Source organism: Pogonomyrmex barbatus, unplaced genomic scaffold, assembly GCF_055798465.1.
Source record: "Pogonomyrmex barbatus isolate J1 unplaced genomic scaffold, ASM5579846v1 scaffold20, whole genome shotgun sequence".
Taxonomy (NCBI): domain Eukaryota; kingdom Metazoa; phylum Arthropoda; class Insecta; order Hymenoptera; family Formicidae; genus Pogonomyrmex; species Pogonomyrmex barbatus.
In genome coordinates, this window is record NW_028297117.1 from 996,791 (window position 1) to 1,023,440 (window position 26,650).

Sequence of the window (26,650 nt, forward strand, 5' to 3'; positions counted from 1 at the left end):
CACGCACGCACGCACGCACGCACGCACGCACGCACGCACGCACGCACGCACGCACGCACGCACGCACGCACGCACGCACGCACGCACGCACGCACGCACGCACGCACGCACGCACGCACGCACGCACGCATATGTATACATTCGCTGTTGCTATAATAATTATAGATAGTATGTTTTTTGCAAATAATAAAACTATAAAAATTAATTTAGGAGATAAATTTAGTATTTATACTTAAACAAAACAATATCCTATAACCTCGAAACGTGCTAATTAAAAAGCAGATGCAAAGTATTTAAAACATAATAATAAGGGTGTACAATATGTTATACAATTTGATGCTACAACCTTTACAATGAATATAATTTGTAGCGAATAAGCATAGAAAAAATTAATCTTTGTTATTTATGAATATTATAAATTATATAATTTTATAATTATATGTATATATATATATATATATATATATATATATATATATATATAGAAATTATAGAATTATTAAATTGCCATGAAATGCCATTTTACTTTTAATTATTTTTAAATGTTTATACATACAGAGTGTCCCGTAGCATTATCCTCATCTCGTGAGAAGGTAGACTAAATCACGTGATCAAAATTAAATAGTGAAATCTGAATGATCATTTTTGATCATGTGATCTTCAGTTTGACACTGAAATTCAGCGTCAGATGAAAAGTCAGCCTAAAAGAATTAATTCTTAAGAATCGATTTTTTTTGTAATCGATACATCGATTCTAAAAATCAATTCGGTAAAAAAAAATCGAATGTCAGAATCGATTCTTTGAAATTTTCGCATCATTACATCCTACGAGTCAGGCGGGCGAGCGCTTTCTTCCCGCACGCTCTTATTTATGCAACTATATTATTTAATAACTCGAAAATTATTGCAAATATCACAAAATGATATAATAATGGTAATAGGTTCGTAAAAAAGCAAAAATAATTTCTCAATAAAAATATAATAGTATATCATATCAATATTTATATAATAATCTCGATTGATAAGAGGGCCCTTGTGGTACCTTTATCACTTGTTATATCATCATGCCTGAGCACGCGAAATGTTAGCTCTATAATTAGTCGACTTTAATCGTTATTAATTAAAAAATTATTATAGCTTCGGCATTTTCATATTAGAATTTTCATTTTATTTTTAAGTCAGGAACATGTCATAAAAATTTCGGTCGCGAGTTGTAGGACACCCTGTATATATATATATATATATATATATATATATATAAAATATTAAAATTAATAAATTAATGCTTATAAATTTATGTTTATGTATTTTAATATCATTTGTATTGTAACAGTACTTGAATTAGACATTTTACGAAAATATTTCAAAAAATATCTGAGGTTCAAAATAAATTTTGATGAAAATTAAAATTTTGAGAATACATTTCTTAGGAAATAATTTAATATATAACTTTTTTCTTAAAATATAATTAAAGTATAAAATAAAATTTGTTACTTTAATGTTACTTGATTTGTTTTAATTAAATATTAAGTTGTCGGAAAAGTTCGTGCTGTTTCTCCGATAAATGGCAATATAATAATAAATAATAATTATATAACGTAAATTAATATAACTTCTATATATCATTTAAAAAAAGACACTGTGCTTAACATTTTAAAATATTTTGATTGCACAGAGTTACATTGTGTGTGTGTGTGTGTGTGTGTGTGTGTGTGTGTGTGTGTGTGTGTGTGTTGCAATCGTGTAAAGATGGACTACAAAAAAGAACATTTTCGGCATATTATTATATTATCGGAAAACGCTGCTCGTCAAAAGATATGTACTATGTATGGGGAAAATGCCATTGGTGAACGCACAAGTCGAAAGTACGCGCGTTTCCATTTTGGAAATTTGGATGTGATCGATGCTACTCGCTCTGGAGGGTCATCCGCAGATGTCGATGATCAATTCTTGACCATGATCGACATCTCACAACGCGGGAGATCGCAGAACGTTTAAATATATACCATTCAACTATCGCCAACCACTTGAAACGCTTGGGGATGATGAACAAGGCTGATGTTTGAGTGCCACAGTTGGGAGGGTGATAAATAAGAAGGAAGGGTGTGCGTCACAGCGGGGCCCGACCACGAACCAGTCGTGAAAACTCGTAATTATTTTGCGAAAAAATATCACCTCAGCCAGAAATCGAATCTGGATTTTCTGCTTACCGGGCAGACATCTTATCCTTTCGACTACCGAGGCATGTGATGATATTTATCGCAAATAATATTTAGAATAACACGTCAATAATACAATAATACACATATATACGTATATTACAATATACATATATACATGTATTCTCTCGAATCCCTACGACCGGTACTCTAGAAAGATGATATCCTATTCTCTCGATGCAGCGGCGACACCCTTCAACGCCATTGATAAATATACAAATAATTCTCCTGAAGCGCGACAGGAGAGATTGCATCAAGCATGGCTCGAGCCCTCGAATAAGAAGGGAGGGTGAGCGGAATCTCATCGACCGAATTTCCATATGTGATTTGTTGCTAAAGCGTTACCAATCCGACAATTTTCTGAAGCACATGGTTATTGAGGAGAAATAGATTTTATACGAAAATGTCCAGCGAAAACGGTCATGGCAAAAGCGCGGCGAACCGGCCCAAATCGTGGCCAAAGTTGGTTTGTATCCGAAAAAGGTGCTATTATTGATTTGGTAGGATTATCTTGGAATAATTTATTACGAGCTGCTTTCGCAAGATCAGACCGTCAATTCTGATAAATATTGTGCCCAATTAGAGAAATTGAAGCGCGCTATTGCAGAAAAGCGGCCGGCATTGCTGAACAGAAAAGATGTTATGTTTCATCACGATAACATGAAATCACATGCATCTTTACAGACTCGTCAAAAACTTTTACGCTTAAGTTGGGATGTTTTACCACATCCACCATATTGTCCCAATATTGCTCTCTCGGATTCACATTTGTTTCGCACTCTACAGAATAATCTTCAGGGAAAATCATTCGCCTTTGTAAAGGACGTCACAAAGCATCTAGACAACTTCTTTGCTCAGAAGTCCCAGAAGTTTTACGAGAAGGGAATTATGGAATTGCCGGCACGATGGCAGCAAATCATTGAAAATGGAGAATATATCTTGGATTGAATAAATGTTTCAATGTCTCAATTTGATGTCTCATTTTCACCTCCAAAACAGCACGAACTTTTCCGACAACCTAATATAAATGACATAATAAACTAAATCTTCAGGAAAGAATGATAATCTTCAGCGAAGACTGATGATAATCTTCCAACGACACCAATTTTTCTTCCAAATACATTTTATATCTTCCATAGATGAGAAATTATGATGTTGCAATAATTTATAATCATCATATTCTAATTATTAATAAAAACTTGTTCTTTTTTAAGATTAAAAAATAATAAACAAAAATAATAAAAAATAGTAAACAATAATAATATACAATAATTTTGCAATACATTTCAAATTTTACAAAAATATTTGGAGAATTCTCATAAAAATTAAAACTTTGAGATCTTTTTAGCCAACAATTTAATATATAGCTTTCATAAAATTTAATTAAAATATATAAAATTTGTTATATGTTACTTAATTAAATACAAATGACGTAATAAACTATAAAATCTTCAATGAAGACTGATAATAATCTTCCAAGGAGACAACAATTTTCCTTCCAAATACATTTTATATCTTCCATAGGTGAGAAATTATGATGTTGCAATAATTTATAATCATCATATTCTAATTATTAATAAAAACATGTTTTTTTTAGATTAAAAGTTATAAACAATAATAATATATAATAATTTTGCAATACATTTCAATGTTTATAAAATCTGGTAAATTCTCATAAAAATTAAAACTTTGAGAACTTCTTAGCCAACAATTTAATATATAGGGTGTCCCAAAAAAATGGCCAAGTGATCATATGCAGGTAGAGCAGATTAAACTGAGTCGAAAAGTCTTGTACTATTTTGCGATTTTCGCAATAGTTAACAAGTTATTAATTTATGAAAATAATCAAATTACAAGCGCACGATGAGATAAAACCGTCCAGTGAGACACGCATTCGTCGTCGCTAGGTACGCGTGGAGTTGTGATTGCAAGCGGCATTGGTTACACTTTCATCTACGTATGTTACGTGCGTCTAGTGTGCTCTACGCGTGTCTAGCAACGGCGAATGCGTGTCTCACTGGGCGGTTTTATCTCATCGCGCGCTTGCAATTTGATTATTTTCATAAATTAATAACTCGTTAACTATTGGGAAAATTGTAAAATAGGACTTTTCAATTGTAATACAGGACTTTTCGATTCAGTTTAGTCTGCTCTACCTGCATATGACCGCTTGGCCATTTTTTTGGGACACCCTGTATAGCTTTCATAAGATCTAATTGAAATATATAAAATTTATTATATGTTACTTAATTAAATAAAAATGACATAATTAATAAATGATGTAATGACGTAAATGACTATAAAATCTTCAGTGAAGACTGATAATAATCTTCCAACGACATCAATTTTTCTTCCAAATACATTTTATATCTTCCATAGATGAGAAATTATGATGTTGCAATAATTTATAATCATCATATTCTAATTATTAATAAAAACTTGTTTTTTTAAGATTAAAAAATTGTAAACAATAAAAATATACAATAATTTTGCAATATATTTCAAATTTTACAAAAATATCTGGAGAATTCTCATAAAAATTAAAACTTTGAGAATCTCTTAGCAATTTAATATATAGCTTTCATAAGATTTAATTAAAATATATAAAATTTGTTATATGTTACTTAATTAAATACAAATGACGTAATAAACTATAAAATCTTCAGTGAAAACTGATAATCTTCCAAAGAGACACCAATTTTTCTTCCAAATACATTTTATATCTTCCATAGGTGAGAAATTATGATTTTACAATAATTTATAATTATGATATTCTAGTTAATAAAAATTTGTTTTTTAAAAATTACAAAATTGTAAATAATAATATGATAACAATAATTCTGTAATATATATATTTCAATGTAGTATTCCTATATTTTTAATACTTATTAAAATATTCTTTTATTTTTATAAATGTTAATTTATAAATAACATTTTAATTGTGCTTAATTTGATTACTAAAGAATTAGAACTAATTTAAAACTATTAATACATTTTGAAAAGTCAATATGTGAATATAACAACAATGTAAAATTATAATTTTTATATTTATATGTGTACAGAAATAAATCATCTTGAAAGTATCATGTTTCTCTTTATTTAAATTATAACAGAAATATATGTTATATATACTTGTATTTATTAATCTTAATTTTGAAAAATAAATATATAAAAAAATATCTCTGTACTTATTTTCATATTTTGCTCAAATATAACTAATTCTAAAATTAATTGTGAAAAATTTAATTACATCTTTGTTATAAATTTTTTATTTTTATCATTCCTGTTATATTATTGACATAATATATTCTGTAAAACAATATTTTACGATATGCTTTTAAAAATAATGATAAAATATATAATTACAAAAAATTCATTAAATAATTTTTTTTATTCTATCTTTTTTCATCTCAAAACATTCTAAATTAATATTATGTCATTTTAAAATAGGAAATAATTCGTTTATCACATACATATACAGTGAAAAAGAGAGAAAAAAAGAAAAGAATAGTCATTTTCTAAAAATATAAAAATACATTTTTTTTATCATTTTTATACAATTATACGTATACGCATGCAATATGAAATAATAATAATTAAAAAATGTTCATCTTATCAATCATGTTGTTTCAATTGATAATAAACAGATAATTAAATCTTTAATATAAAATATTATGTTAATACTTCAAAAAATATTGTGTGTATCTTCTGATGTTAATAAATATGTAATATAATGTTATGATATCTTACATGTAATGTCATGATACCTTATGAAGTTATCATCTTTATCAATATATTTACAAATAAATATTTAAATAAAATAGAAAATCACAATTAGTAATAGAAGGCGCTTATTAAATTCATAAATAAAAGATCAGGAGCATAAAAACGAAAAACAATATCAAAACATTCGTATATAATTAGTGAAAATAAATACATAAATTAATAAAAGAATAAACAACATTAATAAAATATAAACGAATTTAATAAAAAATAAATGTTTCAACCTTATATTAGTCATTCTCAGTGTGATAAAAATTGAAATTGGTCGAAAAACAAGATTTAAAATCATAATAATCCTAATGTTTTGACACATACTGTTTTTCGCTTTTATGCTCCTGATCTTTTATTTAAAAAATCATAAATTTGTAAAGTATATAATTGAAAATTTTAATTTTTTTAATTTTTTGGAATATTCTTTCTATTAAGCTAATTAATGTATGGTATTTTACTACATTTAAAATTTCCTTAGACAGATTATTAAAAATTTGTGATGATTAAGAGAATTTCAATTCTAAGTATTACAATAAATAAAAGGAAGAAGAAGAGGAAGGAAGGAAGGAAAAGGAAGGAAAGAAGAATAAATTGCATTAAAAAACAAATATCTTCATACCTATTTCAGAGTATCTTCATTGTTCCTTGTCGACAATTCATTTTATCTCCATTGTGAAGTTTCTTCAATTATATTTCTATAATTCTTCTTATATTGTTGATATATCTTCAATAGTTTCTTCTTTATGTTTCTAATTTGGTAATCAGCAATTACAGGCTACATATAATCACACACATCATAAACTAAAAATTATAAATTAAACTATAAATTACAAAATAAGACATTTTTGTAAAAATTAATTATATTAAAAGAATATTTCATTCTATGCAATTTTAATAACATCAGCATATCAACGAATAGAATTTGCACGCGCGGGTAATGCGCGGGTCTGCTGACATAGCATGTCAGTAGATTTTATCATATTTTTGATCATAATTTGCCAACATTGTCAAATTTGTATAAACTTTGTTGCCTTTCTGTCATCAAATATTGGTAAACTTTGCTCAAAATCTGTTTCTGCAGGTTTAGCTGAGTTATTTCATATAATATATATAGTTATTTTGCTATAACTTTATAGTGTGAGTATAGTGAGTATATCTACTCACTTAAAAATTATTTTTTGTAAAAATAAATTCACAATAAATAACATTTATGTATATATATATTCTTCAATTTATATCTTTACATTTTACATGTTTAAATAAATAAAGCATTTATTTATCCGATGGAATCCGGGGAATCTATCGTAATAGAAGTTGATTAATTGAGTTGATTAAGACAGTCTATTGCATTTATAAAATATATAGAAAATATTCATTTTCTTATTGTATTAACTAATTGAAATTTAATATGTAAAGTGATAAAATGTGAGTGATAAAATTTTAAAAACTATTATTTTGCATTTTATTCGATCATAAGGGATATCGAGTTAGATTTATTAATTATAAAATGAAAGATATTATTTTATATAAATAAGGTTAGTTATTAAAAAATATACTGCACAACATTCTATACAATAAAAAAATACTTCTTATGTTGTATACATAGAAAAAAAACTGTTTAAAAATACGAGTTTACTATCTGAATCAAAATTTTAATTTTAAAAATAAGTCATAAGAGGAAAAATATTGTTATACCGAATTTTATATCATATATATTAATATCATTATACTGAACTTTTTCTTTGATTTTTCATTCATCGTTGCATGAACATAATTTAATTAGATCTTTATTACAGTCTTTTTTCGATCGTTTACTCCATTTTTTTGCAGCAATAATATAATTATATCTTCTATTGAAGTAGAATTTGGCAATTAAAATATGCATATTTTTATGATAACTATCAATTATATAATTATTTAAAAAATTTCTTTATGAATTTATGTGATTCTCTTTGTAGAAATACATATATTTTTATATTATATGTATAAATAGAAATAATTAATATATTAAACAAATATATATTAATTTAATATATGAAAATTTAATATTAAATTTTGCATTATGTATCAAATCTGTAAATAAATTAGAAGAAAACTTTGGCAAAAAAGATAATATCTAGAATACTAAATAAATATGTTGTATAATTCTCTTTCTATTTCTTTAATGTTTTGATAATTAATATTAGTATTTTGTTAATATTTTTCGATATATTAATGTTCTAAAATTTTGCAACATTAAATATATACACACTACACACTCACATCTTTATATACAGAATAAGACAAAAGATAGTTATCAAAAAATTATGCAAATAAAGAATAAAGTTCAAGATACTGTAATTATTGATTCTTAATAACTTTATCTTATTATATTCTTTGTAAAAAATTAAAACATTTACATTATATAAATTCTTTCTAACTTTCTAACTTTCTTTCTATAAATCTAAATAAATAAAATAAGTGAGTTATCTTTTTGATATTTTTTTTTCAAGACAATATGGAGCATGCATATTTGACACCATTTTTTTACTTTTTATTTGAAATCGTTCTAACCTGATAATTTGTCAAGTTTTTCGTTTGTTTTATATTTTCAAACAAATCAAAAATAGTTACTGTGGCATAGATGCATTCAAGAGAAGGGAAGAAAAGAGTTGAGGGATTCAAAATTTCCCTTGCTTATACTATATTTTGCCTGTACTTTCAAGTAGGGTTGTTATGTTTTAAACGTTTATGTATAAAACATGTTTTAAATATCGAACCAAATTAAACATACTTTTGTTTTAAACTGTTTCCATGTAACTAAAATTTAAAAGTTATGATTTACATAATCCAATATTTTTTTCATTCAAAATTAGGAACAAGAAGATATTCCAAATTCTAAAAATAACATACAAAAAAATATTCAAATTCATTAATACAAAAAATGGCTATTTATGTGATAACAGAATTGATAATCTCCACCTTTCAAAAAATCCTAGATATCCATGGACTGAAGAGGAGGGATCGATTGCACACATCGTTGATTGGCCAATTAAATATAAAATTTTCAAATCATTGGCTCATTGAAAAATTCCTAAGTACCCACCGAATGAATGGATGTGTGTTATTAGGAGTGTGCTAGCGAGACCCTTTCTACTAAAATACTCTTTTTATATTAAAAGTTCTTAAAGTGCAGTCTTGATATGTGTAAGTATTCTATGACAAGTACTTCTCTTGCTCGATGTCATCTTCATGAAGTTTGTGTAAGTTGTAATTTTTTATAGTAATATCTCTATAGGTATGAGGAATGAATCTATATATGCATTAATCTTAGTATCACTGCAATAATTTTTAAGTATATACAAACGGATATATTCAACAAAAAGTAAGTAACTCAGACATTATATATCTTTTTAATTTATTGAATAAATTCAAAAAATATTTGGCTTTTATTGTTTCTTGAATTTATTTAATCTAAAAATTAAAAAGATAAAAGATAGACTCTAAAAATCCTGAATGATTATATAATGCCTGAATTATATTATCCATTTTCAATAAAATGCTTATGCTATTGATATTATAAACATCATTATTCAAGATCAAGAACAATGTTTTGATTATAACACTAAAATTTTCATTCATTGCAGTATTAAATCATAAGTTTGGCAAAAAATAAGAATTTAGTAAAATAAATTAGAAAGAAAATTTTACCCTCTCTTCTCTTGACAATCACATCTTCAGGATTAAGTATATCTCGTTGTAATTCAGAAACTGGATCTTTTATAGAGATATTTCTATGAATATCGACTTTAATTCGACGTAATTCCATAGTATTAATTTGTACATTCTGAGGACCTCTGAACAAAGGTACTGTTCCACTTGTATACCCATCTAATCTAAAAAGAAATCAAAAGTAATATTGTAAAAAATAAGATGCTAATAATAAGATAAAAATAACAATAATAAATTAAAATTAAATTAATTCTAATTACTATATTCTCAATATTAAAATATTGCAAGAATTATATTTTTAATATTAACCAAATACTATTTTCTATAATTTAATTTTGGGATATGTCCTTTTTCTATTTTTGTTTAAAAAAAAAATATTTATTTTTCTATTGTATTAATGAAATATATTTTTTTCATTATTTTAAAAATATCATCATAGTCATCTATATTATCATAAAGTTAACATAAATAATCCACAATTTGTTAATTAAAATATCTTGTATTTGGTTCATCACTGTTTTCAATAAAATTATTATTATGATTAATATTTCTTTAATTTTTCATTTAATTTATAATTTATATTAACTTCTATATAATTTTTTCCTATCAATTATCTTTCCTACTTTTTTTATTTCATTAACTATCACAAATGCATGCTCTCTTTTATGCTATATATTTTTCAATATAAAATTCAACTCTATTAATGTGTTGCAATTATGTATATATTTATATTTTACTATGAGCAATTGTATGACATGAAGAAAATTATTATATAATCATATTATGAGAACGAGCGCGACGTAGTAGACAGTACATTGGTCTAGCTATGCTAGAAATCCTGGGTTCGATTCCCAGCAGAATCAAAATATTTTCATATTCGTGTCTCTTTTCGACAGTTCAATAACCCACGAATATTCTTGCTCACAGAAAACTCCTCTACAGAAAATTTGCTAATCAACATCGAGACCAATGTTAAAATGTAGATCCCATATGCTTGTGCATCATCTATGTGCACATCACAGGCATATGAGAGTGAGAGTAGAACAGCATATATGAAAAAAGAAGAAGAAGAAGAAGAAGAAGAAGAAGATAATCATATTATCTTCAACATTTAATTGATCACAAGATTCTGAAGAAATAAAAGATTGTCCCACAATTTATAACCTTCTTATCCATGATATTGATATAAGATTATATACTTATAGTTATCAAAATATAAAATTTTCATACTGACCGTTATTCTTATAACATAAAGTGAACAAAACGAGAAAAACAAACACAAAAAAATGGTAATAATTAAATTTCTTATATGGCCTTTTTAAAAGTTCATTGAAATATATCTCAGATTTTTCACCTATCTCTATCGAATATTAATAATTTTATATTTAATTAGAAGATTTAATTAGAAAAGATATTGATATATGTGTGTGGAAAACTCACTTTTCATGCAGGCTACTAGATTTGGAAGTAGTTGATGTAAATCTATATCTATACTGAAGACATGAAGGAGATTCACTATCACTTTTGCTTCGACCATGACGCGAGGATTTTTCTTTAGCATATTTTAAAGCTAATGCACGTTTTCTTTCATACTCTAAAATTTTTTGTTGCTTCAATTCTTCATGTTGTCTCTCTCGCTCTTGCTGGCGTTGCCATTCTCGTCTACGCCTCTGTTTCTCTTCTTCAGTTCTTGAATGTAAAATTGAATAAGTATTATCTTCATTATTCGTTGATCTTGACTCCTCATCTCTTCGGAAAATTGTTGTTCGCATCGGATTCATTGTTGGAAATACAAAGTAAAATAAATCCACTGCTGAAATATATCAATCAGATTAATTATTGATCAGCTAAAAAAGTTTACAATTTAATTAACATAAGAAATGTCTTTTGTCATTTTCTTTATTATAATTAGATTTTAAGATTAAATTTAAATTTTGAACAATTTTACATTAAATTTTATAAGAAATTCAATATCATGTAATTTATAATTTATGATTTCAATATTTAGAATAAATATATCATTTGTAAATCTATTCTGTAACTTTTAACAACTTTATCATTTTCATTATGAGCTTAAGTAAATATATATACATGGTATATAAGCCATTAAATATAAGGCTCATGTAAAATAAATAAGAAACAGCATTACAGGATACATATATTGCAAAAATATATTCACTAAAATTATACTTTTCAATTATTGTATGCATTTATATAAAAAATACAAATGTATTCAAGTTTGATATAATTTTATAGATGCATACAAAATAAAATTTGTTTATTTCAAAGTTCAATAATTAAAACTCAATTAAGCAATTAAAGTATATTAAAATATATTAAAGTTTTTTTAAATTAGAGTAATTATTTAGAATACCCCCATCATCTGCGATTTTGATAAATTTGGACTCAATCGACGCTCAAAATAAAAGAATCTGTTAAAAAAATGCGGCAGTCTGCCTTGCAAACCAAGATATTAAGCGTTAAAGTTTTTTTTTGTTGTTTCCCTTCAGATGGAGATACTGGATGCTGGATCTTTCCTCCAGCTATATGTCTTCAACCTCCCCCGAGTTATATGACACAGATCCTCTTTCTTCCCTGATAATTCACATTTCTAAATTATTTTCCATATATTCTTGAAAAAACTGTATATTTGCTTGATCAATCTCCACTTTTTCCGCTTGATAGCCTCTATTACATTCAGCTCTTCCGTTATCCCTTCCTCTCTTAATATCCGCCCATTCTGTTATACCTGAATATGCTGATATTCATCCAAATACTATCCTGATTTCATTATCTAATAGCAATCTATAATACGTTTGTCTAGTCTTAATGGTGTATAGGTTTTTGTACACACTCAATAAATTATTCTCAAGCGCTTGTAAAGATGACAATGAATAAAGATTAAAAAGTTCTTACACTCTTCAATATGATGGATTTCTTAATATCTATTGCCGATCTTATTGCCAGTATTTCTGCCATATACGATGAGCACTCATTTGGTAAATTCACTTTATAAGTTTCTTTTTGTTTTTCGAATATAATACCAGCTCCTGTAGATCTGCTATTCTTTTTATATGATCCATCCATATAAATGATCTTGGTCCTCCCTTTCATATCATTTCTTGTAATAAATTCCTCCATAAACTGACTTTCGTTTTTAATTTTCCTGTCCCATCCTCTGCCTGTGAGTGTGTCCGTATCTATCATGACTGTGCTTTCTTTAAATCCAATATCAAAGATCTCATACTTTCTTTTTTCACCTGCTTTGTTTCTTAGCCATTTAACTCTCTCCCATGCTTCTACTACTATGCAATTCTTTTTGAATCTTGGATTTCTGGATATCTTGAATAGTTCTCTTTCCAAGTTAGCTCTATAATTTTATCCTCCATTTCCTGACTGCCATCATGTTTCTCAAAACAAAGTTCTTGGCCAACATACTTGCTCTATCTCGTAGCAATATGACCTTTGACTCTGCTATTATGACGTTATTCGGTGTACTATTTCTATATCCCATGGCAGTTCTTAATCCTACATATTGTACTCTTTCTATCCTAATAACTTGACTCTCTTTTCTTGGAAAATACGTAAAGATTCCGACAATCTGTTATAGATCTCATCAAGCTTTTGTATAGTAGAAGAGCTGTGTTGATCTCCTCTCCTGATTTTATTATTATATATTTCAATAAGTTGTTAGCTTTAAATACTTTGCTCCTCACTGAATTAACTTGCGCATAGAATGATAACTTGTTGTCTAACCTGATCTCTAGAAATTTTGCCTCTTTATTATTTTTGATTCTTGTTCCTTTTATCTCGACATTCATATCCTTATCACAAAATCCTGATTTATTAAATTCCACAGGAACCGTCTTCCAGCTCCAAGCCCAGGCTCTTCAGTTTGATATTTAATTCCCTTGCTGCTTTTATAATCTGTCTACGGTTTTCCGCTTTTCCGTTTCTACCTGTGATATAGATATATCATCTGCGAATTGTACCGTGGATATGTTTGGTCTCAGATTCTTCGTAACTTCATTTGTATATATAAAATAGAGAAGCGGGCTCAATACCGTTTCTTGCGGGAGGCCCTTATATATCTTTCTTTTCATTATCTCTCCATTGTTTACTATAAATTGCGTATTTCTCACTCTTGCAGCTATAAATAAATTTCGTTATATTTCCCGGGCATCCTAGACGAATCAATTTTTCGATTAACACATGTAATGTAACATTATCATAAGCAGACGTCACATTGACAAACAGCCAGCATATATTTTTCGGTATGAAATCCTATCTTGATGTCTGTTGTTAACTTTATCAGGTTATCGGTGCATGATCTTCCTCTTCTGAAACCATTCTGATCTGGAGAGAGTTTATTCTCCTTTTCCGCCCACTAGATTAACCTCTCGTTGACCATGATCTTACAAAAACAAGATGCCAATGCGATTAGTCTTACCTTTTCCTGCCCCTGCTTGTCAATGAAACAGATTTGGTAGATCTTTCCATGTCTTTGGCACCCTAGCCGATCCCCATACTTCGTTCAGGATATCCAGAAGTGATACTTTCATTTCCTCTGACAGTTGTTTCAACATAACATATTCTATCATATCGTCTCTTCCTGGAGCTTAATTTCTTTTTACCATTTTGAGAGATCTGCTCAACTCCACCATTTCAAATTCTCCATTCAGTACCGCGTGGTGTTCCTGAGGGAGTCTGTTATCGAAAACTGTGATTGGCGGATTTAGTTGTACTTGGAGCCAGAACCTCAATGGCTTCTTATGCATTCTTATGCATTCTTCCTGGTTTTTTGGGGGCCAATTGTTCCACAATATCCTTGTTATTGCAGATCTAAAAATCTTCATTTTGTTCCAACATACTTTACATTATTGTGTTTATTCAATGACAAACAAAATTCCTCAAAATCTTTTTTTTTTCTTTCCTCTGATTATTCTTCTTGCAACTGCTTTGCATCTTTTATACCCCACAAAGGTATCCATTGACTTTTCTCTCAAAAATCTTTTAAGAGTATCTTTTCTTTTATTTACAACTTCCTCACATTCTAGATCCCATCATTTTATTTGTTGTTTCCTTCCTCTTCCGTTTCTACCTGATGGACTGCTTCTATTCTCCTCTACTTTTCCTCTTGGAGTTATATTATATACTGCGTTTCTCATAGTCTCGTAAAATACTGTATGTTTGTACTGTGTATTTCTCCATCCCTTCTGCCATTATTTCCCTATCCTTCCATATCCTTCTTCTTGAATGTATTCATTCCATTTCGTCTTTTTACTTGATCCTATTCGATCTCTTGACGTATTCCACTGTTATATTATCCCATTCCAAAACAATTGGGAAGTGATCTGAGCCCCAGATATCCTCCATTTGGTAATAATCTGTCACACAAATCCACCGGTCCAATGGTAAGATCCAGATTGCTCGAACGTTGACCAATAGGTTCTATTCTAGACTTAATGTCTTCATTATAATACATCATATTTTTTTCCATTATTACTTCCTCCATAAATTTTCCATTCCGATCTGTGTTCTGGCAGTTCCAACCTTTATTATGTGCGTTAAAATCACCCATATACAAAGTATCTCCTGCCGCATTATCCTTAAAAATATAATTCCATTCCTGTCTTGATAAGTTAAATCTTGGGCATCTATATACTGCTATTAGATTAATTCTTTATCTCGTATTTATTATAATTAATGTAATACCTAGCGTGTCTACTCTCAGATGCCGCAAATCTCTAAGCTTCATAATCTCAAAATCGACTTGTGTTCTTAACTAAGATAGCGATTCCTCCACTATTTCCGTTTTTTTCTTAAGCGTTTTATATCCGAAAAAGTATACTTTGCTATATTTTGTCGATTTCAGTTCCATAATTATCACAATGTCATATTCATATATTCTTTTTTTCAGTTCTTGTTTTTTATTTTGGAAACTTCTACAGTTTCACAACAGCATTTTAAAATTGAATTTTAATTCTTAAGAATTTCTAACTACTACTCTTTTTAATATTTAATTAATTATCCTATACATTTATTCTACAGGAACTGTTTATAATCTTTATCGCTGTATCGTTTTACTTAAGCTACTATTTGTACTTCTTGTAATCACAGTTTGTATTTAGCCTTATTTAAGTTTACTTAGCAGACGAAACTAAAAAAATTTTCTTCCTATAATCAAATTACCAAGTCTGTTAAGACTTATTACACATTATAACCTACATCAGATTTGACCTAAATAAACTTTCTTAAGTATAATCAATAAAACTTAATCTTTGGAGATATCTATACATGAAATTAGCCCTTTAGAATTAACTTCCAATAAAATAATAAAATAATAAAATAATAAAATAAAATTAAACAAAAAATAACAAAAATAAAAATAACTATAAACTAAAGATAGTTTATTACTATGTCTATCTGTTCGACTTTGATTATCAATTTGTTCAATACAAATGTTCGTGTGTAGATATAGATTGGTATCTGTTTGTATTTAATCTCTATTGTCTTTCTTCACATTATCTCAATAGCTTTGTCTGCTCCTTGCAGCAATTCTTCTCTCCTTGTATGTCTTTTCTTCTTCCTGTAATGCCTTGGTTTTCTCCTTGATGTTCTGTTTGTGTATAATTTTCTTAACCTCATCCATCTTTTGAGATGTCCCCTCCATTGAGTCCTTTTCTTTATTTTTCAGGACTTCCTCCATTAGTGATCTTAGTTTCCATTGGCGACTAAGAGAGTGGCTATCAATTCCTTCTGCTTTTCTACATCCTGATAAAGCTCTTTCCCTATTGAGATTTCTTCCCCTTTTTCTTTATTATTCTCTTTTTCCAAGTTTTCTTGTTGTATTGTTATATCTCTCCTCTCTTTGTTGATGTCTTCTTCCCTCAAATTAAATTGACTATAATAGTCTATATTGCTGTTTCTCTGTTTATTTATTTCTTTATTTTTTATTCTATTTTCAACCTGCAAGAAGACCGAGTTATTAGGCGAATGGTAGGAGGAGCTCGCACTGCTTCCACCATTTTGTTCCCTTTCCCTTACTTCTGTTCTCTTTGAGCCAAAGTTTCCTTGTTTTTATTCTCTTCTTATAGCTAGGCTTCTCCTTCCCTTTTCCTTTTTCTTTATTGTTAATAGATGACCAGTTTCCGGGCATATCTATCATACTCTACACTTGCTCAGGTTTATCCTCCTCCCCTTCTAGGATTTGTACTGCCTCTCTAAATGATACGTTGTATGTGTGATAGGCCATGATTGTGTGGAGATTTCTTTCGTATGCATTTTTTATTAGTTGATCTATGCTCTCCATTGCAGTCTGCATCTATCTTGCTCTCCATTGCAGTCTGCACCTATCTTGCCTGTCGCATGGACCTTTTCTTCACACATGATGCAACACTCTTTGCTCTTGCAGTTATTTTTTCTATGACCAAATCTAAAGCATTTAAAACATTGTACGATGAGCATCGTACGGTCAACGTATGATCTCATCTTCACTGGGAACTGATCAAGAAGCCCAAAGAGATCCAATGAGGTTCTTGGTTGATTGAGTTTCCTTGAATGTAATCACCACTTGGTCCACTAGTGTCTCTATCATCCTTTTATTGACGTCATCCTACTTTTTCCTTATGAGCCTTTCCATTCTCAAGATGTCCTCTGGATGAGTAATGCTATCGAAGAATTCCATCATATTTCCTACATGGAAACAACTCTTTTATAAAATGTATTTCTTTCTTCTATTGAAGCCGTAAGATCTGTAAGTGTCGGTCCACAATAAGTATTTAATCTTTAAGTCATAAGAAATTGACCAATCATAGTCGATTATTCTTTTCATATTCGATTATAATTGGTATATAATCAATTTCTTACTCCTTAAAGCTTAAATTACCTATTGTGGACCGACACTAATCGCCGAGTCCTCGTCCCTTTATCCTGCTGATTGCCGAATTAACCTCTGTAGCATTTAAAAATTATATTAATGCGGATCTAAAATTAAGTATCACTATACTTTTATGAGGCTCGAGTCTCTTCTTTTTTAAGTTACTTAAAATCTTGAAAAAAATTTATGTCTTTCTTTATAGCCCTCTGTAAGTGTCTGTCCACAATAAGTATTTAATCTTTAAGTTGTGAGAAATTGACCATAATCGATTATTCTTTTCATATTCGATTATAATTGGTCAATTTCTTACTTCTTAAAGCTTAAATCACCTATTGTGGATCGACATTAATCCTTACTGTAACCTTAAAATTACCGGTCCAGTCTTCACCGAACTTTTTTTATACTTTGTGTTAGATTTATCTCACTGACATGTTTTAATATACCATTTTCGTTCACATAAACTTTTCTCAGCCTTCTATAATTAGCTTCATCACTTCTAACTTCTAATTGTTTTTCGACATTGTTTAATTCTTTATTCTGTATCGCTTGTCTCGCGCTTTCTTTTTCTCTTACCTGCGCGTCTGTAACTGAATCTTTTTCTACGTCCATCTGTGTTGTGATTGGCTTACTGACTTCCGTAGTAGTTACTTCTCCAATTAGGTTGTAGTATTCTTGCGCGCGTTTTTCCTTTTCTCCTTCCTTCTCTTTTTTGTTATTTCCTAACTTCTTTTTCTTTCTACTCACCGTCTCCCATTCTTTCTGTTTTTGTTGGCCCGCTTTGCTTTCACCCGTGGATTTCGTTAAAAAATTCTTCAGTAGCCGCTCTCTTCGATATCAAAAGCTCCTTTTCACAATCTATTCTGTCACTCATTCTAACTCTCAATCTTTTTATCAGGCCCAATAGCCTTTTATCCTTCCTATAATCCCTTCTTGCCTTGAACATTGATATTAACTGCCCCCGGCCCCGGGGGCTTCTCCCCCTTGTTTCTTTTGCCTATATTAGTGTCGGTCCACAATAAGTATTTAATCTTTAAGTCGTAAGAAATTGACTAATCATAGTCGATTATTCTTTTCATATTCGATTATAATTGGTCAATTTCTTACTTCTTAAAGCTTAAATCACCTATTGTGGACCGACACTTAGTCGAAGAACTAAACCCCTAAAGCCCTTACCTCCTTCTAGCTCTAAAAAGAACTGATATTACACTATTTCCTTTCGAAAACCCTCCCAACACCAAAAAAGCTTCCGCCCTTCATGCCTACCCATAAGCCACTTCAAGTGTTAAAGTTGACCACTTTTTTTATTAGGAAATCTGTCATAGCGACATAATGCAGCGAACTGAGCATGTGTTATAACTGCACGATAGAATGGTTCGGGGAACGGGAGTCGAGGGGGCGAAACCCTCGGTCAGGGGTCCAGGGGGGCGAAGCTCCCTGGTGGGGGGTGGGGGGGACAAAGCTCCCCCCCCACTATCACAAAGCTAAATACAAAAACAACACAAAATTAAATTTGTAATAAAATGAAAAGATCAGCGAAAGCCTCACACCCAGTTCTTGCGTAGAAGTCTTTGCTAATCTTTCTAGGATCTATCATTTTGATATATGATAGACCCAATTTAGTAAGGCGAAAGATTACGTCTTCACTCCCAAACCTTGCATAGAGGTTTTTGTCAATCTTTCTAGGATCTATCATTTTTATATGATAGATTCATCAATTTAGTAAGGCGAAAGATTGCATTTTGTACTTCGAATATAATAACACTTAACACTTCTTTAGCGTTGTATCGAGTCGCTATGACAGATTTCCTAACCAAAAAAGTAGTTAACTTTAACGCTTAATATCGGTTCGCGAGGTAGATCGCCGCGCTTTTTTTTGCCAGATTCTTTTATTTTTAGTGAAACCGCGTCAAATTTGTCAAAATCGGAGGTGATGAAGGTTTTCTAAATAATTACCCAAATAATAATAAAAATTTTAGCTGAACTTTTCATATAACATCTCACAAACTCAAGACAATTCGCCATATTCTGACTCTCTTTTACGGAAGTGAAGCTTGTATGGGGTGTGTTCCTTTATTCACTCCGAATACTATTTATATATATATATATATATATATATATATATATATATATAGTACTACGAATAGCGTTCCGATATAGGATATGATCAAGGGCTTATTACAAATGCTTTGAAGCATTTTTTGATTGGTGCGTTAGTAAAATTCTTTGTTTTGATTGGACAATCAAACGCTTCGAAGCATTTGTAATGTTACATTAATCGTAGTCATAGGATATGGTCAAGAGCTTACCACAAATGCTTTGAAGCATTTCTTGATTGGTGCATTAGTAAAATTTTTTATTTTGATTGGACAATCAAACGCATCGAAGCATTTATAGTGTTACATTGTAGCCATAGAGAGCAGTATACTATGAAAGTACTGCCTTCTATAGCCCAGTCTACAATGACATAACATAAGGCAATAAGGCTGTAAAGCCTTGTGTCCACGATACTAGAAATTGGTCCGAAATCTCGGATGAAGAAAAAAAGATCAATCATATTGATCAATTGGCGGAAATAGGTTATTACAATTGGTCAATTTTTTTCTCTGTCGAGATCTCAGATCGATTTTTAACATCGTGAACACAAGACCTAAGGCATGGTTGTAAGAACCTACTTAAATGAATTATTTTCATTTCTTATGCTTAACAACCTTATGTCACAGTATACAGCACAGTTATACTGTGACGTAAGGTTGTTAAGCATAAGATTCATTTCAAAATGTGGAGTGGATTTGTTTACACCGGATTGATCTTACTCCGCTAAGAAAAGAGAATTAAAATGGATCGAAATTAATCCATTTACACTTAAGAAATATTACTTCATTCCGAAGTGAATCGGGATTGAACGGCTGGATGTAAATTAAGTCATTGTAGACTTAAGGCAGCGTTGAGTTGAGTTGTCATGACTCATAAAGATACTAGATGGTTATGTGTATTATATTTTTTGATCCTAGTGGAACTCGAATTTGGATTATCGTAAGTACCCGATAAAAGTAAGTCTCGGTTTACAATAGGTGATTTAAATTTTAAGCCATAAAAAATGGATGAATCATAGTCGAAGAATAGGAGAATAATCGACTATGATTGGTCAATTTTTTATGATTTAAGACTTAAATCATTTAAGGTCTCTTTCATCAATCTTCGATTAAACTAATCAACAGTTAACTCGATCATTACGATTGCCAACAACTGAGACCTAAACTGTTTATTATAAATAAGTGTTAAAATTTTTATTTAAGCAAATGATTGTTTAATCATTTTTATTTACATTAATTATCGGATATCATTTATAATTTCATCTAACCTAAGATACCTATAACACGAAAAGAATATTAGGTTAAAGAACACACACTACTTTCTGAGCATTGAATTATAGTTGGCATTCTTGCGGATTAACCGTCGGTTAACTTAACCGAAGATTGGTGAAAGAGACCCTTAAGGCCATATCAGATTAGCGGTTGCCCGGCTGCAGTTGCCGATTAATGATTTTATTATTATTTTAATCACATTGATCATAACCAGGACCTGCTACATTGTGATTGGCTGAAATAGAATCGTCAACCGGCAACTGTAGCCACGCAACCGCTAATCTGATATGGCCTTTAGGGTGGTTTCCTAATTGAAAGATATCTATTAGATTCGGAAAAAATTAACGGAGACCGACTGGATTTGAACTCGGGATCCCTCGTCTACCAATCCGACACTTAGTCTGCACGACCACGACGGCTCCTCTCTGTTAGCTGTTTATATTCCGAATCTCTTTCATGACCGCTTACGGTCGTCTAATTCTTACAGTTCGGCCATTCTGGTATTACATTCGTCCCGAATGTACCGAGTCTTCCTCTATCGGATTTTTATCCGAAACTTGGAGCTTCTGCTCCCGACTTTCGATCACTTTCTTGAACGACCGACACGACTCCTTTGGAGTTACTACTCCGCGACTTTTTTCCCGTTCATTTCTCTTGAACGACTGACACGACTTTGGAGTACTACCCCCGACTTTTTCCGTTCACTCCTGAACGATCGACTTGTCAGGTAACATAGGCTGAATCTTCTCTGAGGTAACATAGGCTGAATCCCACTTCTGAGATTGAAAGATATCTATTAGATTCGGAAAAAGTTAACGGAGACCGACTGGATTTGAACTCGGGATCCCTCGTCTACCAATCCGACACTTAGTCTGCACGACCACGACGACTCCTCTCTGTTAGCTGTTTATATTCCGAATCTCTTTTATGACCGCTTATGGTCGTCTAATTCTTACATAATCGTTATCGTCTATTAAGAGTCTATTAAGAGACGGATTTGTGTAAAGTAGCTGAGACAATTTAATTGGATGACACAGTTTATGCTTACGCAAATTACGCTGCATGGAACCTTATTGTAGACCGGGATTTAGGCGATGTTGGATTTGTTTGTATTACCGACAAAACGCAATAATTTTTGTATTGTTCTCATTTTTTATTAACTTTATAGATCTGGAAATCCTTTTCTACAATTAAATTTATGCATTAATATGTGTTTAGCATATGAATTTCGTATCAAGAATGAAAAAAATTTTTTAATTTAGATTTTTTTACCATTTAGTTCCTTAAACTGCGTCCAAAGCTGTCAAGTTGCGTAAATATTTGCTTTATATAAAAATTGTACAGCCTGTATCTACAAAACTGGGGATCGATCATGTAATTTTTCCCCTAGAACGGAAACGTGAAAAGTAAAAAGTTTCACGTGAACTTACGATCATGTACGATTTTGCGGGATCATGTAACTCTCTCAAACGTGAAAATGTGAAATTTTTCACGTGAACTTTTTCGCCGTGTATCTTGGTGGTGGAAAGGAGAAAATCTAATTAATAAATATGCTTCGGAATTAGAGAAGATTAGGGCTGCGTTAGTGTCGGTCCACAATAGGTGATTTAAGCTTAAGAAATAAGAAATTGACCAATTATAATCGAATATGAAAAGAATACTCGACTATGATTAGTCAATTTCTTACGGCTTAAAGATTAAATACTTATTGTGGACCAACACTTAAGATTAAGTGTGGATGCTTTCCATTTAGTGATACAAGTCGACACAAGTATCATTCTATCTTTCTTAGCTTTCAATGATTAACAAGGACAAAATGATATTTGTGTCGACTTGTGTCACTAAATGGAAAGCATCTTGTACGTAGTACCTATACAATTGGTTATTAAAAGATATATATAATATTGTACCAATAAAATAATTTTCATTAGCTATAAAACTTACGAAACTATGTTTCATGATTTCACTTTCCACGCATTCAAGCTACATACATAATCGCTGTACATGAAAAGTTTCACATAAAATGTCAAGGTGTTAAAAATAAAAAATAAAAAGTGAAAAATGGAAAGTAAAAAATTTCATGTAAAGTTACATGATTGATCTCCTGATATTATTAGACTAGAAGATTACATAAGGAAGTAACATTGAGTTCTTAGAATTAAGCTGGATACACAATAAACAATACAGGAAATAGAACAAGGAATAGCAACAGGCAACAGATTTCAATCAATCAGAAGCTGTGAAGAATATCGGAGATATTTTTGATTGATCAAAATCTGTTGCCTGTTCTTTATTCTCTGTTTCTTTTGCCTGTCTTTTTCATTGTACATCCAGCTTTAGGCTTAGACATTTATTATGATCAGGGGATCGATTATGTAACTTTTTCCCTAGGGCAGAACGTGAAAAGTGAAAAGTTTCACGTGAACTTACGATCACGTACGATTTTGCGGGATCATGTAACTCTCTCAAACGTGAAAATGTGAACTTTTTCGTCATGTACCTTGGTGGCGGAAAGGCAGAAATCTAGGGAATTAATAAATATATTTCGGAATTAGAGAAGATTAGGACTGCGTTAGGATTAAGTGTACATATACAATTGATTATTAAAAGGTGTATATAATACTATACTAATAAAATAATTTTCCTTAGCTAAAACCTATGTTTTATGATTTCACTTTTTACGCATCTAAGTTATATGGGTGACACTCTTTAACCACGTTTCGATTGATCACTAGCCACTCATAGCGCTTGAACAGTGGAAAAATTCTAAACGCCGGCCTCTGTGAGTGACTAGTGATCGAAACGTAGTCAAACAGGTCATCCCAAGTTATATACATAATCGCTATACGTGAAAAGTTTTACGCAAAATTTTTAATGCATGAAAAATGAAAAGTGAAAAGTAAAGAATGGAAAAATTTCACGTAAAATTACATGATTGACCCTTAGGGAAATATCATAAAAATTTATTCATATGCGCATCATGTGTATACAGAAATATATGATGAGTGTATGTATATATGTATACGTAATGTATCTAGATATGTTAGATGTCCATAAGTGTGAACATTTTCGTCGGAGTTCGCTCGTCAGTCCAACATCCTCTTAAGCTGATTTTACATTAATCGCGTAATTACAAGATTGCAAGAATTGACCAACCACAGTTTTCATTATTTTTTTGATCGCAAGGAAATTAACTAACTGTGATTGATCAATTTTACGATTTACGATGATAATGTAGAATCGGCTTTAGGTTTTGTCCAAGTATTTCTTATATCCATGGCTTGACTTCATATGTCAAATGTGATCGAATGTTATAACGGTACTGTACTTGTATACAATTAAATGGCAAATTTCTAATATTAAGAAATTCTTTAACCGAATTTATTCGCAAATAAATCTTTTATTTTTGAATATGGTAGTTAATTCCACCATATTTAGTCTAGCGTGAAATGCAGACTGATCGATAAAAAAATTAAAGATACCCGGGTTCTGATGAATTTTATTTGGAATTGATCCGTCATTTTTGCGCACTGTTTATAAGTTTTCATTAATGAAATGTGTTAAACAAGCATTTTGATACAGAATTTGTGGCCACTATTCTTTACGAATGAGCCTAATTTCATCAAGATCGAGGGTGAGGTCGCTAAACTAAATAATTATCCTTTATGTTTCTTGTATACATTTTTTTTAATCTACATGATATTGTATATATCTGACAAATATTAATCATAAATGACTGTATGGCAGCGAGTTGAAGTGCTGTTGATAATTCAAATCTAACGGCTGGCTGATGATTATTTGCTATCAAATATATTGTTTTAAGGGTTCCTCCAACAAAGGATTCCTCTACCAATAACTTAATCTCATTTTTATGTTGATAATGGAGAAAACTATGTAGTTGCAATGGTTGCAAACACAGCAGTTGATATGACTGGGTCTATATATCATGAACGACAAGTAATTTATTATGATGTTTTTTTTATTATGCACTTATTTATATTTCCTATAAAATCTTTATATAAAATGAAATTAACAACAAAGATTTAAAATATTTATATTATTGTAAAAAGAATGCTTTAATTAATTTGATATATATTTATATTTAGTTTAACTGGTATTGAATTATAGGTGAAGGAGCTATGTGCATTACATGCTCTAAATAATCTGTTTCAAGAACGTGGATTTAGCAAGCAAGAATTAGATCAAATTTGTTATAGTTTAAGTCCTGATGTATGGATCAATCCACACAAATCATTACTAGGACTTGGCAATTATGACATTAATGTTATTATGGCTGCTCTTCAAAGAAGAGGACGCGAAGCTGTCTGGTTTGATAAACGTAGGTCTGTATATTTATATCATGTATTATTAAGAATATAATTGAATAAGAGTTATGACAGATTATGAACTTTTATTATTTCTTTGTAACTTTTATTATTTATTTGTGAACTTTTTTTATTTTGTTGAACTTTTATTATTCCTTTTATTTTAGGGACCCCAAGTGTCTTCGCTTAGATAACATCGAGGGTTTTATACTTAATGTTCCAACTGAATACAAATTGGGTTTTGTATTACTTCCCTTAAAGCGACGCCATTGGATTGCTCTAAAAAAGATACATGGTGCCTTTTATAATCTTGATTCAAAACTGGATTCCCCACAATTGATAGGAAAGGTTAATTATAATATATATAATTTGTTAAAAAATATAGAAATATTTTCATATGTTAGTTTTATATGATATTAAACTATATTTTCTTTTGCATCAGGACAGCGATTTACTCATATATCTAAAGGATCAGATAGATAGTAAGGAAAAGGAATTATTCCTTGTTGTTTCTAGAGAAATCGACAGCAATCAAGGATGGTTGGTAGATACAAGTGAAAATAAAAATGACAATAACGTGGATCATGATTCCATTAGATATATCGAGGATGGATATCCAGATATAGATTTAAAAAAATCAGAATCTAAAGAAATGAATGAAAACGAAGAATTTGTAGATAACAAAAATTCTAGATAATTGGGGTCGTATGCATCATTCCATTTAATTATTTATTCGTTCTTTGATTGTAAATTTAAGGAAGGACAATTGATTATTATAAGAAATAGTTGAAAATTATAACAACGCAGAACAAAGAAAAATAGTGAAAATTATGTGTAATAAAATGTTTCGCTAAATATATCACATTAATATATTTTATTCATATATTTATATGTTGAACATGGTATTTTTATTTATATTAATGAAAAAAGTCACATTTGTATGTTGTGCGTATTACACATGACTGATACTTGATTATGCATCAATATAACTTAAGAAATAATATATGTAAGATATGTAGTATTGTATTTATTCATAATGGAAATATTACTTTATTAAGAGTTAACATACAAGAGAAAAAAACTCTAAACTACAATTCATATGAATTAAAAGGGTATTTATCTGTACACCTACCGTGATATTATTTATATGTGATAATTATATGTCATTTTAAAAAACTTGTATAAATAAACTCTCAATATAATATGTAATTATTATGATACATCTTTAGGTAATCATAATTCTTTTACACAATAAATATGTCTGTAATTTGTTATAATTCTGTTTATATATATATATACACACACCACACACCACACACACACACACACACACACACACACACACACACACACACACACACACACACACACACATAA

The 26,650-nt window shown here is 30.0% G+C and overlaps 2 protein-coding genes and 1 pseudogene across 5 annotated transcripts in view; 1 reads left to right on the forward strand and 2 right to left on the reverse strand.

The window, feature by feature from the left end:
• LOC148936530 (uncharacterized) overlaps positions 1 to 19,653 on the reverse strand; it is a 23,781-nt gene extending 4,128 nt beyond the window's left edge. The window contains exons 1-3 of one of the 2 annotated variants that reach the window (XM_089077932.1): positions 19,537 to 19,653; positions 11,145 to 11,517; positions 9,684 to 9,868 (exon numbers count right to left, since the gene is read on the reverse strand). In XM_089077932.1, the coding sequence (XP_088934058.1) occupies positions 9,684 to 9,868; positions 11,145 to 11,485 (526 nt within the window). In that variant the 5' untranslated portion in view covers positions 11,486 to 11,517; positions 19,537 to 19,653. The remainder of the gene's footprint in view (positions 1 to 9,683; positions 9,869 to 11,144; positions 11,518 to 19,536) is intronic. The other variant, XM_089077933.1, reaches the window with a different exon arrangement.
• Positions 11,891 to 14,560, reverse strand: LOC148936531 (uncharacterized; annotated as a pseudogene).
• Positions 19,654 to 24,028: 4,375 nt separating the features above from the next.
• On the forward strand, positions 24,029 to 26,482 carry Josd (Josephin domain containing). 3 transcript variants are annotated; one of them, XM_089077780.1, is made up of 5 exons: positions 24,029 to 24,582; positions 24,696 to 24,905; positions 25,077 to 25,291; positions 25,441 to 25,621; positions 25,716 to 26,482. In XM_089077780.1, the coding sequence occupies exons 2-5, from the start codon at positions 24,852 to 24,854 to the stop codon at positions 25,968 to 25,970; spliced, it is 705 nt and encodes a 234-aa protein (XP_088933906.1). In that variant the 5' UTR covers positions 24,029 to 24,582; positions 24,696 to 24,851; the 3' UTR covers positions 25,971 to 26,482. The 3 variants fall into 3 exon arrangements, with proteins under 3 accessions (XP_088933906.1, XP_088933905.1, XP_088933904.1); XM_089077778.1 differs by having other exon boundaries at positions 24,030 to 24,582; positions 24,772 to 24,905; XM_089077779.1 differs by having other exon boundaries at positions 24,029 to 24,905.
• The last annotated feature ends 168 nt before the right edge of the window (positions 26,483 to 26,650 follow it).

Excerpts from the sequence above, each read along its gene's own strand:
- Josd (XM_089077779.1), top strand. The coding sequence starts at position 24,852 with ATGGTTGCAAACACAGCAGTTGATATGACTGGGTCTATATATCATGAA. Across the intron at positions 25,292-25,440 it reads GTCTGGTTTGATAAACGTAG|GGACCCCAAGTGTCTTCGCT; the intron begins GTCTGTATATTT and ends CTTTTATTTTAG. Across the intron at positions 25,622-25,715 it reads CCCCACAATTGATAGGAAAG|GACAGCGATTTACTCATATA; the intron begins GTTAATTATAAT and ends CTTTTGCATCAG.